Source organism: Dipodomys merriami, unplaced genomic scaffold (genome assembly GCF_024711535.1).
Source record: "Dipodomys merriami isolate MVZ:Mamm:240054 unplaced genomic scaffold, mDipMer1.0.p SCAF_25, whole genome shotgun sequence".
NCBI classification, from domain to species: domain Eukaryota; kingdom Metazoa; phylum Chordata; class Mammalia; order Rodentia; family Heteromyidae; genus Dipodomys; species Dipodomys merriami.
Genome location: NW_027203937.1, coordinates 13,823,498 through 13,840,683, shown reverse-complemented (window position 1 = coordinate 13,840,683; position 17,186 = coordinate 13,823,498). Strand labels below are relative to the sequence as shown.

The following is a 17,186-nucleotide window of genomic DNA, read 5'->3' as shown; positions in this document are numbered from 1 at the left end:
GCTAGAATTACAGGCCTGAACCCCCAGTTCCCGACCTGAGATAACATCTTTTAATTATGTACTAACAAATGTAAAACAATGGTAATTCTTTAAAGAAACCGAAGTTCGGGTAAAAAATACAAATTAAAGTTTACAATAACTGAAAAGCAGGAAGCTAAAAATAAAATCTCAACCCATTATCTAACCATTTTACATGAATAACATACAAAAAGCTAAACACAAATTATCCAGGTTAGAATGAAAACAACAGAACATTACCCCAAAGTGGTAAGCTACACGTTTAGTGTAGAAATGGTAATCACATTTATGGGTTATCTATATACATATAATCTCAAGCACTGCAGATTATGAATAATTTCTCTACAGTGCTTCTCAAAATACCCCCTTTAAAGAAACTTACTTGTGGAGGAATGATGTTTTCAATACTGATACCGACATAAACCAAGCGTTCTTTCCTTTAAGTAAAAACACACACATGTAAGATTTGCTAAAAATAAAATTATTACAAAAATATCATTAATGCAAATAATAATGTTACAATTACAGGTATATATAAAGACTACTACAGACATATTAGATATTAGTTATGAAACTTCTGAGTATTAATAACTTGAGCAAAAACTACCTGAAGGTATAAAATTATTATTTTACAGTTGACCTGTATTAGCTACATAAAACCTGTAAATAAAATTAAGACAAAAAAATTCATGAAGAACGTCATAACTTGATGACATTGTTTGAAAAGTTGTCTCTAGATCAAACTACATCTTTTTTCATTAAAAAAAAAATTTTTTTTTTTGAGCTGCACGCTGGTGGCTCACATGAGATCTGAGAATTGTGGTTCAAAGCCAGCCCCAGGCAAGAAAAGTTTGTGAGACTCTTATCTCTAAATAAAACACCAGAAAAACAGAAATGGAGCTGTAGCTCAAAGTGGTGGAGCACTAGTTTCAAGCAAAAACAGCTCAGGAACAGGTGCCTAGGCCCTGAGTTCAAGCCCCACAACTGACAAAAAAAAAAAAAAAATTGGGGAGTAAGGGGTGGAACTGGTACTAGGATTTGATCTGTGGGCCTTTGTACCTGTTAGGCTGTCACTCTAACACTTGAGGCATGCCCCCTGCTAGCTCCAGACTAGATCTTTGAAGTGTTAGAAGTTTTGAGTAATATATTCAATTATAAGTATAATCAATTATATGCCAAAGGTTCTAGTCACTTTGTGTAAGTGATGGAGCACATATCTAGTTATATACAGTAGATGCTATCTCTAGTTCTATAACAACATTAATCTGGTTCATTAAGGGCAGCTGAGCTCCAACCTGTCAGGGCATGTGTACAAGTGAAGTAAAATACAAAGCAATCTTCTTCCCTTACTTGTCATATCTCTTCCAGAGGGAAATTAATGTGTCTACCTATCTAGGTCCTTTAGAGATCAGCCTCTACTGCCTGACAAAATCTTGATTTGTTAACAAGAATGTCAGAGAAGTTATAAAGCAATTAAATAAGAACTGGCATGTATGAAAATAAATTATTTTAATAAGACCTGATAAAAATACAATTAATAAAGTACTAATTAGGAAAGGTAAGAACATTACCAACAGTATCAGCATGGTCTGAATTATTTCTGTTATATAAAGTGAACTTATCTCTGTCATAATCACTTTTACTGAGATCACAGTTTTCTCCCTTACAACTCAAAATCTCTACATTCAGTTGGTTACTTTTTCCTAAATTTTTTTTTTTTTTGGTCCGGTTGTGGGGCCTGAACTCTGGGCCTGAGCACTGTCCCTCAGCTCTTCAGCTCAAGGCTAGTGCTTTACCACTTGAGCCACAGCGCCACTTCCGGCTTTTTTCTTTTTGCTTATGTGGTGCTGAGGAATCGAACCCAGGGCCTCAGGCATGCAAGGCAAGCGCTCTACCACTGAGCCAACTTCCCAGCCCCCTTTTTCCTAAATTTAACTGAGCAAACATTTATTCACATTCATCATATTAGGTTAGGACTGTGTTGGGTTTGGGAATCCATAAGTAAGATACTGTTTCTGGTCTTACAATTATTTACAGACAAGGATTATTGAACAAGAATAAAAGAAACGAAAAAAGTATAGATTTAGTCTGAAGAACTGAGGAATTTGGAGAGGCTTTAAATACATTAACATTTGAGTTGGAGGCAGTCTCATCAAATCATTATCTTGTTTGTAAAGATACATCTTTTAGTTCACCTTGGTTTTGGCCAGTCTTAATAGTTAACAAAAACTCCACTCTTAATAAATTCCAAATGATATCCTATTCTCTTGACTTGTCCTAGTTCCATTTCTAATTTGCTCAGTTATATATACTGGTTCCAACAATTCTTCAATTACAATAGGATCTCAAACATTTGATTCTATCCTATTTTTTTGGGTGTGTGTATGGGGGGGGGCGGGGAGAGGCTTGAACTCTGGGTCTGGGCACTGTCCCTGGGCTCTTCAGCTCAAGGCTTAGTGCTCTACCACTTGAACCACAGCGCCACTTCCAGTTTTCTGGTGGTTTACTGGAGATTGAGTCTCATGGACTTTCCTGCCTGGACTGTCTTTGAACCAAAATGCTCAGATCTCAGCTGCTGAGTAGCTAGGATTACAGGTGTGAGTCACCAGTGCCTGTCGAGTCTATCCTCTGTTAAACATTATCCATTACGCCTACTGACCTGGCTTAGACTCAATGCTCTATCATTTGCATATACTTTTGAGTTGTTTGTCTCCTTTTCTCCTTCCCTCTGTTATATTACTTGAAAAATTCCAAACTTGATTAAATCCAATTATCTTCTAAAAAAGCACTAGAAATAGTGTCTTAGGAATACAGGCTGTCTGAATGCCTAAGTAATCTCTGGCACTTAGCTCTAGAGGAAACATTTAAACATTACTGAGTGGAGCTGGGTGCTGGTGGCTCATGCCTGCAACCCTAGTTACTTAGGAGGCTGAAATCTGAGGATTGCAGTTTGAAGCCAACCTATGCAGGAAAGTCTGTGAGACTCATTTCCAATAAAATACCCAGAAAAGGCTGGAAGTGATGTTATAATTCAAAGTGGTAGAGCGCTAGCCTTTAATAGAAGCGGTTCAGGGACAGCACCCAAACCCTAAGTACTGAGTTCAAGCTCCAAGACTGGCCAAAAAAAAAAAAAAAAAGAATTACTGAGTGGACTTTGAAATCATCATATTTCATACAATAGTTCAGATCTGTACACAGTTGCTGATTAGTACACATTGGTACCTCTTTTCCATCAGATTACCACTCTTTAAGGTTGAGATTACATCACATAACTTTCAAAAGCTAAGTGCTTCTTCCTTAGTAAACTTTAAAGATGAATGTGTATTTGTGTGTGTTTAGTGATGAGGATCAACTCAGAGCCTTTTGTGAAACTGACAAGTACACTACCACTGAGCTACATCTCCATTCTTAACTTGCCTATAAACTAAGTAGCATCATTTATGTGCCAGATAGCTCCAATTTAATAGTAAAATACTACACCAAACCAAAGCCAGATTTCTAAAAGCTAAACTTATTGTTTAGGTTCACCCTGAGCAGAATATGGAATTTGCTGTCTTAAGGTAAACTAAATTTTGGGGGGAAAAATTAGCATGAGTTCAAGACAGAAGTAGCAAATGAATGTAAATAAGGCCAATCAGAACACACTGCTTAGATTTTCTCAAACTATACTAGGATATAGGTGGGAAATTTATCTTATAGATTATTCCTCTGAAAGTCATTCCCATCTACCTTAGAATGATAATGACATCTCTCAAACTCTTTAAAGCTACATCCCAACTCTAATTCCTTCTTCTACATATTTTCTTTAATGGCTCCCTGATTTCTAATGAAAATAACTCAAACTCCCTAACCAGCTATGGGAAACTGTTTGCAATTTGGACTCATTCTGCTTTTAGAGGTCCTGTTCCTTAACAATATCCTATCCCTCACTTTGACATTTTGCCTTTTATGCTCAATGCCTAGAATATCTTTTCTTTCCATGTTCACTTATATAATCCTAACTTACATTCTGAAATCTTTCCTGATAACAGTAACAACTAAGAAAACTAAATTGCTACTCTAAAATATTCTGGTGTTATTTTTAATATATCTCCATTTTTGTATTTTATTATATCATTGGTTGAAACACCTGTATTCATGAGTGCCACATGAACAAGGGGTTTATTCTCTCATCTTTTTTTCTTCATTTATACCATACTGTAGTGGCATAATAAAAATGGAGCATCTCCTTCAGCCAATAGGACACAGTTCAATGATTAAATGGTCTTTGCTCACCAGTTTTAATACTTCCCATCAAAAGAGATGACATGACTAATCACAGTCTCCTTTAATACTTAGGTACATTATTTGGGCCAGAATTTATTCACAGCAAATTCTGATATATATAAATATATATATATTAAAAATCAAGGGTTAGCAAACTTTACTGGTGAGTCATAGGTCTCTTCTGTGGTTTCTTAACTCTACTGCTGTAAAGCAAAAGCAAACACAGCATATAAAAAATTAGCAAAGATGTATTTCATTAAGCTTAGTTATAGTCAATTAAATCTAATACTTTTTAGTTTTTCTATCATGAAATATGATTCTAGTTTTGGTTTCTTTCCAACTCTTTAAGAATATAAACCATAGCCAGGTGCTGGTGGTTCATGCCTGTAATCTTAGCTACTAAGAAGGCTGAGATCTGAAGATTGAGGTTTGAAGCAAGCCTGGGAAGAAAAGTTGTGATTTATCAGTGAAAAGCTGGGAGTTAAGGTGTCACTCAAGAGGTAGAGTGCCAGCTTTGAAACAGTACACACACACACACACACACAAACATACACACATTCTTTCTCTCTCTCTCTCTCTCTCTCTCTCTCAATGAGTAGCACAAAAGAAGTAGGCCAGATTTGGGTCAAAGACCACAGTTTGCTAGTTGTTTTAGACAAATGTGTTTATATACATTTATTACAAGTCAAATTCCTAGCAAAACATTAACACATAATAAGATACCTTCGTTCAGCACGCTCCTTCTTCTTTAAGGCAACATCCAAATCTTGCAACTGTTCTTCTAATTTTTCACATAGCAGTTTCTGAATGAGAAAAATATATGTGTCATTTTTAATACCTTCCCATAGTCATTTATCACATGAACATTAAACCCCTGAGAAGAAGCCACATGGTGAATGAATACTGACGTTTCTTGTGTTTAAGGAAAGCATAATATTTTTTAATTAAAACATGTCAGAGAAATGTATACTTTCACCAAAAACCAAAAAACCCAACACATTTGTGCCTACTGTGGTCAACGCAAAAAAAAAAAAAAAAAAAAAGTAAGAAAATAGCATTTCAGTCAATAAAGTGAGTGTAATTAAAGCACAGATTTCAAGACATATTTAGAAAGCTTTAATGTACAATTAAAAAAATTAAAAAAGAGGGGCTAGGAAGTTGGCTCAGTGGTAGAGTGCTTGCCTCGCATGCATGAGGCCCTGGGTTCGATTCCTCAGCACCACATAAGCAGAAAAAAAAGCCGGAAGTGGCACTGTGGCTCAAGTGTTAGAGCGCTAGCCTTGAGCTGAAGAGCTGAGGGACAGTGCCCAGCTCAGAGTTCAGACCCCATGACTGGACCTAAAAAAAAAAAAAAAAATTAAAAAATGACTAGTAGATGAGTACAAGTAGCTCATGCTTGAAATCCTAGCTAGTCAAGAGGCTGATATCTGAGGTTATTTCCAATTAACCACCAAAAAGTCAGAAGTAAAGTTGTGGCTCAAGTGGTAGAGAGTGAGCCTTGAGGGAAAAAGGTACAGTACACCAGGCCGAGTTCAAGCCCCAATTCTAGTGTGTACACACACACACACACACACACACACACACACACACACACACACACACACACACACGCCGAGTTCAAGCCCCAATTCTAGTGTGTACACACACACACACACACACACACACACACACACACACACACACACACACACACACACACACACACACACACACACACACACACACACACACACACACACACACCATTAACTATTGTTTTAAAAAACAAGACAGACGGCTGGGAAGGTGGTTCAGTGGTAGAGTGCTTGCCTTGCATGCATGAGGCCCTGGGTTCGATTCCTCAGCTGAAGAGCTGAGGGACAGCACCCAGGCCCAGAGTTCAGGCCCCACAACTGACAAAGAAAAACAAGACAGAAAACACCACAAAAAGCCTGAAAATGTAATTGAGAGAGTTATGCTAAGCCATTGGAAATCAAGAAATGCATATAGCTCATCATTTGAAAAGCAAAATGAACTGGGCTTTTAAGATACAGTATCTAAATAGAGCAGCGACACAGAAATCCTTAACTGTCAAAAGAAATATAGGAGAATCAATACAAAAGAATCCTTATAATATCAACTACAAAACTACTAACAAAAAAAAGGTGGAAATGAAAAGAATGAAATAAAGGGATAAACTACAGAAATTTATTTCTGACTCATATATAGCTTACATTGGTACTCTTGTACAAGTCCGAGGGTGTTAGAGGGCTCCTGAAAATTACTTTAAATAAAAAGCAAAGAGTCTAAAAACTATTAACAAAAGGTAGATGAATAAGCAAGAAATAAACACAATTTACAAACTGTTTTGAAAATGGAAGATGTTCAGTGACTGTTAAAAAGTATTTGTTTGAACATAAAACCAAAGACTGGAGACAGAAATGGACTGGGCCATACATGCTGGCAAGGAGGGCAGAACCATTCTCCATCAGGGATGAGCATCAGAGGAGGGCGCAGGCAGGCAGTGTGGTAGCCACTGTCACAAGAATCACACAGAAGAATCTGAAATAAACGACATCAATATCAACCCAACTAAAATTTTAGATACTTTAAAAAAAAGATAATATTTCAGTGTTTCTTAGTATGCTACTGCAAAGTAAATTTTACTTGCATAAGGTTAATGAATAAAAGAAAGCTCTAATAAGTAGGAATCGGAAATGCTAATATTTTCAACAGTTAAAATTTTTCCTTTCCATGGGGCTGGGAAGGTGGCTCAGTGGTAGAGCGCTTGCCTTGCATGCATGAGGCCCTGGGTTCGATTCCTCAGCACCACATAAGCAGAAAAAGCTGGAAGTGGCGCTGTGGCTCAAGTGGTAGAGCACTAACCTTGAGCTGAAGAGCTGAGGGACAGCGCCCAGGCCCAGAGTTCAGGCCCCATGACCAGCAAAAAAAAAAAAAAAAAAAAAAAAATCTCTCCACTAATACTTAAGAAAATATAAAGGGACAAAATTTAGTAAAACATAGTAAGTGCTTTCTTAATTAGAATTAGAGTTATCCTATCATACACCATAGGATGATAATAACATTGTTTATGCAAAGAAAAACACTCATGGTTCTTTTTAATCCTGTAAATTCAAATAAGAAATGGACAGGAATAGAAAAGAACTCAAACTATATTTAGAACTGTCATGTTCAAACACCAACATAAGTAATAACGGCTAGTGTTAAGAGTTTGTATTTTTATTTATCTTCATTATTGGTACTGGGGATTGAACCCAGGATGTTGTACTTGCTAGGCAAGTGCTTTGCAACTAAACTACATCCCAGCCTTAGAATTTGTGTTTTATTGGTATTTGAGTGTAAAAAGATGACCAACTCTAAAACTTGGGACATTATATTTATAAGTGTTTAATTTAAAAAAAGCTTTAAAAACTACTTTTAGGCTGGGCGCTGGTGGCTCACACTTGTAATCCTAGCTACACAGGAGGCTGAGATCTGAGGATCACGGTTCAAAGCAATCCGGGGCAGGAAAGTCCGTGAGATTCTTCTCTCCAATAAACCACTAGAAAACTGGAAGTGGTGCTGTGGCTCAAGTGGTAGAGTGCTAGCCTTGAGCTGAAGAGCTGAAGGACAGCGCCCAGGCCCAGAGTTCAGGCCCCACGACCAACCAAAAATAAATAAATAAATAAATAAATAAAAATAAAATTTAAAAATATATATATTATTTAAGTTAAAAATTAACAAAACTTCAACATTTAACTTACCTCTAAAATAAAGACTGTCTCTACTTCACAACCAAAATAAAATACTAAAAAAAAAAAAAAAACAACCACGTAAGAGTTGTTTTGTTTTTGTTTTGGTTGGTCGTGGGCCCTGAACTCTGGGCCTGGGAGATGTCCCTCAGCTCTTCAGCTCAAGGCTAATGCTCTACCATTAGAGCCATAATGGTACTTCCGGCTTCTTCTGCTTATGTAGTGCTGAGGAACGGAACCCAGGGCCTCATACATGCAAGGCAAGCACTCTACCACTGAGCCACCTTCCCAGCCCCCAAAGAAGAGCTTTAAGTTCCATTAGGGAATCTCAGTGAAAATGTTGCTCAGAGGGCATTTTGGGGTAAAGAATAGAGGGTTATTATTACACGAATATGATACATGTACATATGAAATAACATGGTAAAATCCTGTGGTAATGGTTGACAGAAAACTAAACCAGACTCTCTTCAAGAGAGGTTTCAGGGAGGGAAAAACTGGGAGAGCCAGAGAAGGAGTGACACTGTCCAAAGCCAAATGTATTCTTTTTTTGTTGTTGTTATTTGTTTTTTTGCAGTTGTGGGACCTGAACTCTGGGTCTGGGTCCTGTCCCTCAGCTTTTCAGCTCAAGGCTAGCACTCTACCACTTGAGCCACAGCGCCACTTCTGGCTTTTTCTGCTTATGTGGTGCAGAGGAATCGAACCCAGGGCCTCATGCATGAAAGAAAGGCAAGCACTCTACCACTGAGCCACCTTCCCAGCCCCCGCTGATTTATATTAACTGTAATCCCTCTGTACATTACTTTTACAATAACAAAAAAAGAGAGGGGGTTTCTGAAGGGTGAACTCACAGGGTGAATGAGGATAAATATGGCTCAAGTTGTTTATTTGCACATTATGAGAATAGAATAATGAAACCAGCTGACATTCTTTTAGACAGGAGAGGGAGGAAGAGAGTGAGTGGTGAGAGTTGATGAGGATACACTGTATAGTATGGAATGACTCAACGAAATCCCTATGGTGTAACTAAGGTATGCTAATAAAAATTGTTAAAAACAAACAAACAACAAACAAGACTTCCAATCTTGTAGTAAAATACTTTACTTTTACTTGATCTATTTATTTCAACTAACACTTTTGGAGGAGCCAGCCAGCCTATCAGATCCTCTTCTCTGGGTATTGGAGAATGTGTTTCTCTCCCTTTCTAGTCCTCACTATTTTGTCCTCCCAGAGTGTTCTCTTTACTCCTTAGTTTCTTACTTTGTTGCTATAGGCTCAAGAGGACAAGGACTTTACATCTCCTCATTAGCATCACATTTCTTTCATTTAACGTTATCAGTTGTTATTTTGATTTGAGAATTATCTATATACCCTTGGCCATCACATTTTGGATCTTTGGTTTTTAATGGCATTTTCCTTGGCACAGTAAACAGCAATGGGATTTTCCAAGTGGTTATTAAATAGCCAAATAAGTAAGGGGAGGAGGAACACAGAAATAGAGGGACAAGGGGTGAATAAATACAGCAGTGGTATTCACTAGATACTATGTTGAAAATGAATTAAAGACTTGTTGGGTGGAGATGGGAAGGAAAAACTGGGTGAGAATAAGGAAAGGAGTGACATTTTCCAAAAAGAAATGTACTTTTTACCTGATTTATGTAACTGTAACCCCTTTGTACATCACCTTTATAACCACCAAAAATTTTTTAAATAGCCAAATAAATAAAACTCATATGTGTACTACAGAAGGAGGATAACTATCTCATCTTGTCATTTTGGCTTACGGGATTTTACTTCCAATTTCATTACACCTTCTTTGTTACTGACAGATATATTTCTTTAGTTTAAAGAGATGATTTGGAGTAAATTGTAAAGAGAGAACACAGGGCAAAAAAGACATTTCTCTTGCCCTTGCAAAACTATTTTCTCTTGCCCTTTTTTCTTGACCTAAATTTCATAGCCTTGATAATCATAAAATGCTTAAAAGGATCTTTTCATTATAAGTGCTTACCTATTCTTATCAGAGATAACTCATTTTCTGGTTCTAGCTTAAATCTTTTACTTGAATCCTCAGAAACTACTGTGATACAATAAATGTTACTGCTTAATTTTAACAGAATGATTTTAACAGTAAGGAAGAAAAGAATAAGTAAACCAGAATTCACGTTAAGCCAGCATATAATACATATCAGGCAATCTTATAAGAGCTGTTTAAAAAACACCTCAAAAGCACATGGAGCTAGCTTTATTGTACAAGGAAGACATTAAGAACCGAAGGGTGGGGGTTGGAAATGTGGGTTCGATCCCTCAGTACCACATAAACAGAAAAAGCCAGAAGTGGCACTGTGGCTCAAGTTAGTAAAGCACTAGCCTTGAGCAGAGAGGCTTAAGGAAAGTGCCCAGGCCCTGAATTCAAACTCCAGGACTGGCAAAAAAAACCAACCCAACAACCAAGGGTGGTAACTGTTATGAGGTTGGGGGTGGGGGTAGGATCTAACTTGCTGTCTGTGTGGCCCCATGCTTTCTCAGATTACACTGCTTCATACAAAAATGAACCTGAAGCACCTCCTAGGATTATTGCAAACCTTACTACACCTCAAATTATCCTCAGTCCTCACGTTCTCAACATATAGAAGGATTGTTCATTTTTTTCTACTTAATACTTGGAGGTTTTCCTTAAAGTCAAATCTATTCAAAAGAACAATAGAGTAGCACAGATTAAGCAAAATCTGAGTGTTTCTCAGCAGACTCATTTATCTACTGCACATGGTATGTAGATTAGGAAGTTTGTTCTGATGTAGACTATTTTTGAGAGCCTGTGTGGAGGTTCTAGCAAGAGAGTGCGGCTACTTGACCCAAGAATTGTCTCCTCTACTGGGAAAGGTTGTCCTCTGACACAGCATGCAGATTTTGGAAAAATGTACATGTAGCAGTGAGGGAAAAGGGCATATTCCCAGCCATCCAGATAAGCATGATCAACCCTAATGATCAATGGGTGGACAGATGTTGCAACCAGATTCACCTCACATCCTGTAAACCATCTTTGAAGAACTTATTTTTTGGGTAAGCTGTATGAGTATAACTCAGCTATAATTTGATATCTTTATTTTTTTTAAACATTGACTATTTAAAAACTTTAAAGTCCTAGTTGGTGACTAGTTGATTTATATTTTTATGGACAGGTGATCAAGTCTCAAGTCTAACATTTTATTTTCTTTCTAGCTTAACATTTTAAAATTATCTTTCTATGATAAACTATCATTCTTTTTTTTTTTTTTTTTGGTTGGTTGTGGGGCTTGAACTCTGGGCCTGGCTGCTGTCCCTGAACAATTCAGCTTATGGCCAGCACTTTGCTACTTAGCCACCGGCACCAGCTTCATTCAATCATTCTTAAAGGGAAACATAAATTTAAAAGTCAGAAGAAATCTGGGCACCGATGGCTCACGCCTATAATCCTAGCTACTCAGGAGGCTGAGATCTGAGGATGACGGTTCAAACCCAGCCCAGGCAAGAAACTCCGTGAGACTCTTATCTCCAATAAACCACTAGAAAACTGGAAGTGGTGCTGTGGCTCAAGCAGTAGAGCACTCGCCTTGAGCTGAAGACTGCAGGGACAGTACCCAGGCCCAGAGTTCAAGCCCCATGATCGACAAAAAAAAAAAAAAAAAAAAAGTAAGTCAGAAGAATATTTAAGTCCACTGATTAAAGGACACAAGGAGGAAAGTTTTAACATATAACCTAAGTAAAATAGAAACAAGATTCTAGTTCTTGCCCTTCCTCAAGTTGGGTTACTTGGGAAATAGAAATGTAAATCACTTGTAATACATAATCAAACCCAGGCGAGTTAGGCAACTCCAGACAGCCACAGTGTAACTGATCATATAAACACTGTTCTTTCAGACAAGACACATACCAGCTCTGGATGGTTTGGAAGGCCACATTTTTTGCAGGGTTCATCATCATCAGCTATGACAGCTTCTTCACTTTCCTTTTCTTCCTCTTCTGAAGCTGCAGATGATTTTTCACTCTCAGATCCTTCACTTTCATCATTGCTGGAATATTTCCACCTGCCACGTGTTCGAGAACCAGTCCATCGAACTTTGCCTTTGGGCTTTACCTTGCATAAAATTAAAATTGGGATAAATTTGCTATAAGTTTTGGGAAAATGTCTCTTGATTATATATCCCTCATATAGTATTTGGCCAATATACAAAAAATATACATCAATATATCTGATTAAATTTTGGAATATACTTCTACCATTTTTTTCTGTATTTTGGAGTCTTTAAAGATGGCATTAAAATGACCACTACATTTTTCTTAGTCATAAAATATCCTTCTAAAATCACTAGAAATCATTTTGTAATATGCGATCAAGGCTGTATTTGTCTGGTCCCCTATTAGACATTTAGATAGTTGTTTCCCATTTGTTCACTTTCACTATGCTTCCTTGTATATATACTGTTTTTACAAAAGTCCTTGTGGTTAGGATAAATTCCTTGAAGAGGATTCTGGGTCAAAGGCCATGTAGTAAATTTTAAAGGCTCAATCAGTAATAGGAAAGTATAGTCACAGTTATGCAAAATTTTAAAGCATATATTTTAGATGAACTTAAAGGTCAAAATCCTGAAAAAAAAATGTATTATCTAGAGAATAAATTTATAATGTTCTTACATTTTAGTGCCTAGTTAGTTTCTCAATCTCTTAACTAATATTTCACTTCATTTCTATGTCTCCAACAAAAAAGAAAAGTACTTTTTCAAAAGAATTAAAAGTTCCAAACAAAGAGGAGGCAACAATGCTTGGTAAGAAATGTACTCATTATCTTGCCCATGTAATTGTAACTCCTCTGTATGGTATTCTCACAATAATAAAAAAGAAAGAATTAAAAGTTCCATATTCCAGGAAACAAGAGATCATATACAATGATAATTTATTGGTTTAAATTAATAAAAAATAAAAGCAGCATCTGTAATTATAACAAATTCATATATGCTAGCCAAGTACAAGACTTTGCTTAAAAAAGAGACAGGGAGGGGAGAGGGGAACCAAATTCTTAATTCTAAGTCTAATGATTAAAATGAGGGACATAGGTACTGTCAAGACACTGATAATGACACAGTACATGATTAGGGCCTTTGTGAAGGGCAGTGTGGCAAAAACTATATATAAATATATAATACATATGCCCCTTGACCCAGCAATTCCAATTCTAGGAGTCTATTCTAAAGAAATACTCACTCATGTCCAAAAGGATCTTCAAAATGCAGCATTGCCTGTAATAGTGAAAAATTGGAAACAACCTAAATGTCAATTAATAAGGGAGTGTTTAAATACACTGAGGTATATCCACACTATGAAATACTATGTGGTCATTAATAAAACAAAACGTAGACTATATCTCCTGACATGGAAAAATATAGAAACTTCCTGTGTGAAAAACTCTAGCAGAATGAACACTTGGTTTAATTTATTTCTTATTTGATAATCAGACTTCATTCAATTTATTTTAATTGATAATATGCTTATAAACATAGATATAAGTGCATAGAAAGTGATCAAAATATTATATACCCCAAACTGTTAATAGTGGTTATGGGGAATTTTCATTTTATAATTCTATAGGTTGATTGCAACTTGAAGAGTGTATAAAAAGAATATATTCCTAATACTGCGTATAATTTTTTAAAAGTTGAAAAGATAATAGGATTATAAGGTCTGAAATTTAGTATGTGGGGATAACTGATGAGATAAGATAAAGAAAGTTTTTAGTTGTCTTTGAATGACTATATTTTAGCCCAAAACACAAAGCTATAGACTGTATTTCCAATTAAAATGTAAAAGAATGTAACTTTTACCTTGCTTACTTTAGAATTTGTATCCTTCTCGCTTTTTTTCATATTTTCTTTTTTGTCTGATTTTTGTAAAGCTGTTGACTCTTCATCTATTTCATCTTCCCCATCCACTCTTTTTTTTTCAGCTTTCTGATCTCTGATTTCAGCCACTTTTGCTGTGGGTCTAGATATCCTTGGAGACCTTCTTAAAGTGCGACCAACATTTGTTTTCTCTTCTTCTTTTTCTGTCTTCTCTTGTTTGCTTTCTGGTTCTAGAATTTGGGGGAGACAATCTGGCTTCTTCTTCCGACTGGATATCCTAATTGTTAATTTGATGCCTTCTTTTTGTCTTTCAGAGGTTATCTCTGTATTGTCTGAGGCAGTGGTTTCTTCTTCAGGAACCAACTTATATTTAAATTTGCTTTTTTGGGTAGAACTCTTTGTCTCAGAAACATCCTCTATGCCAGAAGTCTGGGCATTATCCAGATTATCCAATTCCACCTTCATGGACTCAGAACTCTCTTTTAGAATTTCTGGATCTGCTTTTACCAGGGACTGAGCTTCAACAGAACTTGGACTCTGGCATTCTGCTTCTTTTTCTGAGGCTAGTTTCTCATTGTGGCCACTCATTTTAGTTGGTAGGGAAGTTTCAGTAGGTTCAGGAGACCCTGGTTTTTCTGATTCTAGAGTGCTCTTTGGAACTTCTTCTGGTATTGGACTTAATCTTTGTGTATCTTTATCAAGAAAAGACTTTCTGGACTTCTCTATTTTTTCAAGACATTCTATGATGGGTGGGAGGTTCTCTTTCTTACTTTTGGGGGACTTTGCTTCAACTTTCATCGTATAAGATTCAGCAGCAGATGAAATAGTCTTTAAAGAAAGATCCTTTGGAAACTCAGAAAACTCATGAGATGTTTCCATTTTTGGAGAACCAGGTTCCTCTGACTGCCCCCTCTGACTGTGAGTCTCTAAGACTGACAATGAACTATCTACACCAAAAGGGACAGCTTCTTTGTCAAGCTCATTTGTTTTCATATTTGTTATAACAGAATTTAAACATTCACCTCCATTTTCCTCTGTGAGAACATTTTTGTCCTTAGATGGGCTGCTAGAGTTATCTTCCTTTATATCATAAAACTTTGTCTCTATTTGTTCTGTTTTAAAATTTGTAGTTATCTTTTCATCACTAACTTCTCCATTTACTAGTTGTTTCCCTTCATTACTCAAAGAAGTGATAGTAGAGACCCTTTTACAAGTCTCTTCTTCTTGTTTTATTTCATCTTTCAGAAACTCTTTTGTTGGAGTAACTGATTTACATAATGGTCCTTTTACTGGACTGTCAAAATCATCACTCAGTTTAATTTCTCTTTTTTTTAGTGGTATCTTGGCCTGTTGATCATTTTTAAGTTTCTCAGTTTCTTCAGTAGATTTCTCTGAAATGTCTTGAGTAGATTTGATGCTGACACCAAATTCTAGGCGCTCAGGCTCCTGTAGCCCAAGCTTTTCCACACTACCTCTGCTGTCTTTGGGATCTCCTCTGCAATCCTTTACTTCTACTTTAACTGGTTTTACATTTTCCTTGAATGAATCACTTTCTTCTTTGATAATCTTTTTTTGCTCATTTTCTGGCAAAGGTTTTTCTAGTTTTACTATGACTGGTAGTTTCACAAGTTCTGTTTCATCTTCTCTTTCAATTTTTACAGTAGTCTCTTCTAGAACACTGGCTGTAGAATGGTTTACTGAATCCTTTGGTCGTTCATCACTTTTTATCTTTCCGTTTTCTTTTTGTTCCTCTAAAAACCAGAAAAGTTTAATTACAGAAGTTTTCAAGATTAGAAAATACAAGAGACTTTACCATTAGAAAGTTCTCTATTAAAAAAGGTGGCTTTTGCTGAGCCCTATGGCTCATGCCTATAATCCTAGCTGCTCAGGAGGCTGAGATCTGAGGACTACAGTTCAAAGCTAACCAAAAGCCCATGATACTATTATCTCTGATTAACTAGCAAAAAAAGGTCAGAAGTAGATGTGTGGCTCTAGTTGTAGAGCACCAGCCTGAGGAGAGTACCCCAGCCATGAGTTCAAGCTCAAGAACTGGCAGCGAGAGAGCGAGAGAGCGAGAGAGCGAGAGAGCGAGAGAGAGAGAGAGAGAGAGACAGTGAGAGAGAGCGAGAGAGCGAGAGAGAGCGAGAGAGCGAGAGAGAGAGAGATTTTTTTTTGTCCCTGGATGTTCAACAAAAACATTTGACAATGATAATAATAAAAGGCGTAAAAAACAACTATCTTGGGTTTCTGCATCTTATTTTTAGCTTTAGTGTTCTCAATTGGAATGCAAATATTATACAACTCCATTTATACGAGCTCAATAGTTCAAAACTATAAAATAAAAATGTTACATAAAATATTTCCAGTCAGACATACATGCTTTGCAAGTTACTAATCACTTCAAATCACTGATGCAACATGAACACAACAATTTTTTTTAAAAAAGCAAGAAAAATGCCCATAATCCTGCTACCATAGGACAACTGCTAGTAATGCTTTAGGTTATTTCCTTTGTTCTTGTTTATTTCTCACAAAGTTGGTTGGGGTCCTGCTGCCTTAAGAATCTCATAGAAACACTGACATTTCTTAGGAAAGAAGGGCTATATTCAAAAATCAAACGTCATAAGGTGGTTGTATAACAATTTATCAAATTTCACTATTGAAAAGTTAATATTTATTTATTTATTTATTTATTTTATTTTTTTTGTCGGTCGTGGGGCTTGAACTCTGGGCCTGAGCGCTGTCCCTCAGCTCTTCAGCTCAAGGCGAGCGCTCTACCACTTGAGCTACAGCGCCACTTCCGGTTTTCTGGTGGTTTATTGGAGATAGGAGTCTCATGGTCTCTCCTGCCCGGGCTGGCTTTGAACTGCGATCCTCAGATCTCAGCCTCCTGAGTAGCTAGGATTACAGGCGTGAGCCACCAGCGCCCGGCGAAAAGTTAATATTTATAAAGAAACATTCTAGATATATCCATCATTTTTACCTGAATGACTACATATTTTCTACTTCTATGGAATATCCAATACAGAAAATTTGAATGTGACAGAAGTACACACCGGTAAACAGAATGAGGTCACAAATTAAGCTGTTTTCTGAAGCTGTTACTACTAATTTTAGTATACTATTCATCTCTTCACCTTGTCTTTGCAAAGTGAAAAACTTAATTCTAAACCAAGGTTTATTAAGACATTAATTTCTTAGTTGTACTGTCAAAGCTCATAAAATTCACAAACTTTATAGACCACGATAATGACGATTTGCCTTGTGAAAGTTAAAATTTGTTTGTGACTTTAATTAA

At 36.6% G+C, this 17,186-nt stretch overlaps 1 protein-coding gene across 2 annotated transcripts in view; it reads right to left on the bottom strand.

The window, feature by feature from the left end:
- Rsf1 (remodeling and spacing factor 1) overlaps positions 1-17,186 on the bottom strand; it is a 128,035-nt gene that overhangs the window by 23,997 nt on the left and 86,852 nt on the right. Inside the window, exons 6-10 of one of the 2 annotated variants that reach the window (XM_070034934.1) lie at positions 13,880-15,639; positions 11,926-12,129; positions 6,721-6,825; positions 5,008-5,087; positions 401-455 (exon numbers count right to left, since the gene is read on the bottom strand). In XM_070034934.1, coding sequence (XP_069891035.1) covers positions 401-455; positions 5,008-5,087; positions 6,721-6,825; positions 11,926-12,129; positions 13,880-15,639 — 2,204 coding nt within the window. Of the gene's footprint in view, positions 1-400; positions 456-5,007; positions 5,088-6,720; positions 6,826-11,925; positions 12,130-13,870; positions 15,640-17,186 lie in introns of both variants that reach the window. The other variant, XM_070034932.1, reaches the window with a different exon arrangement.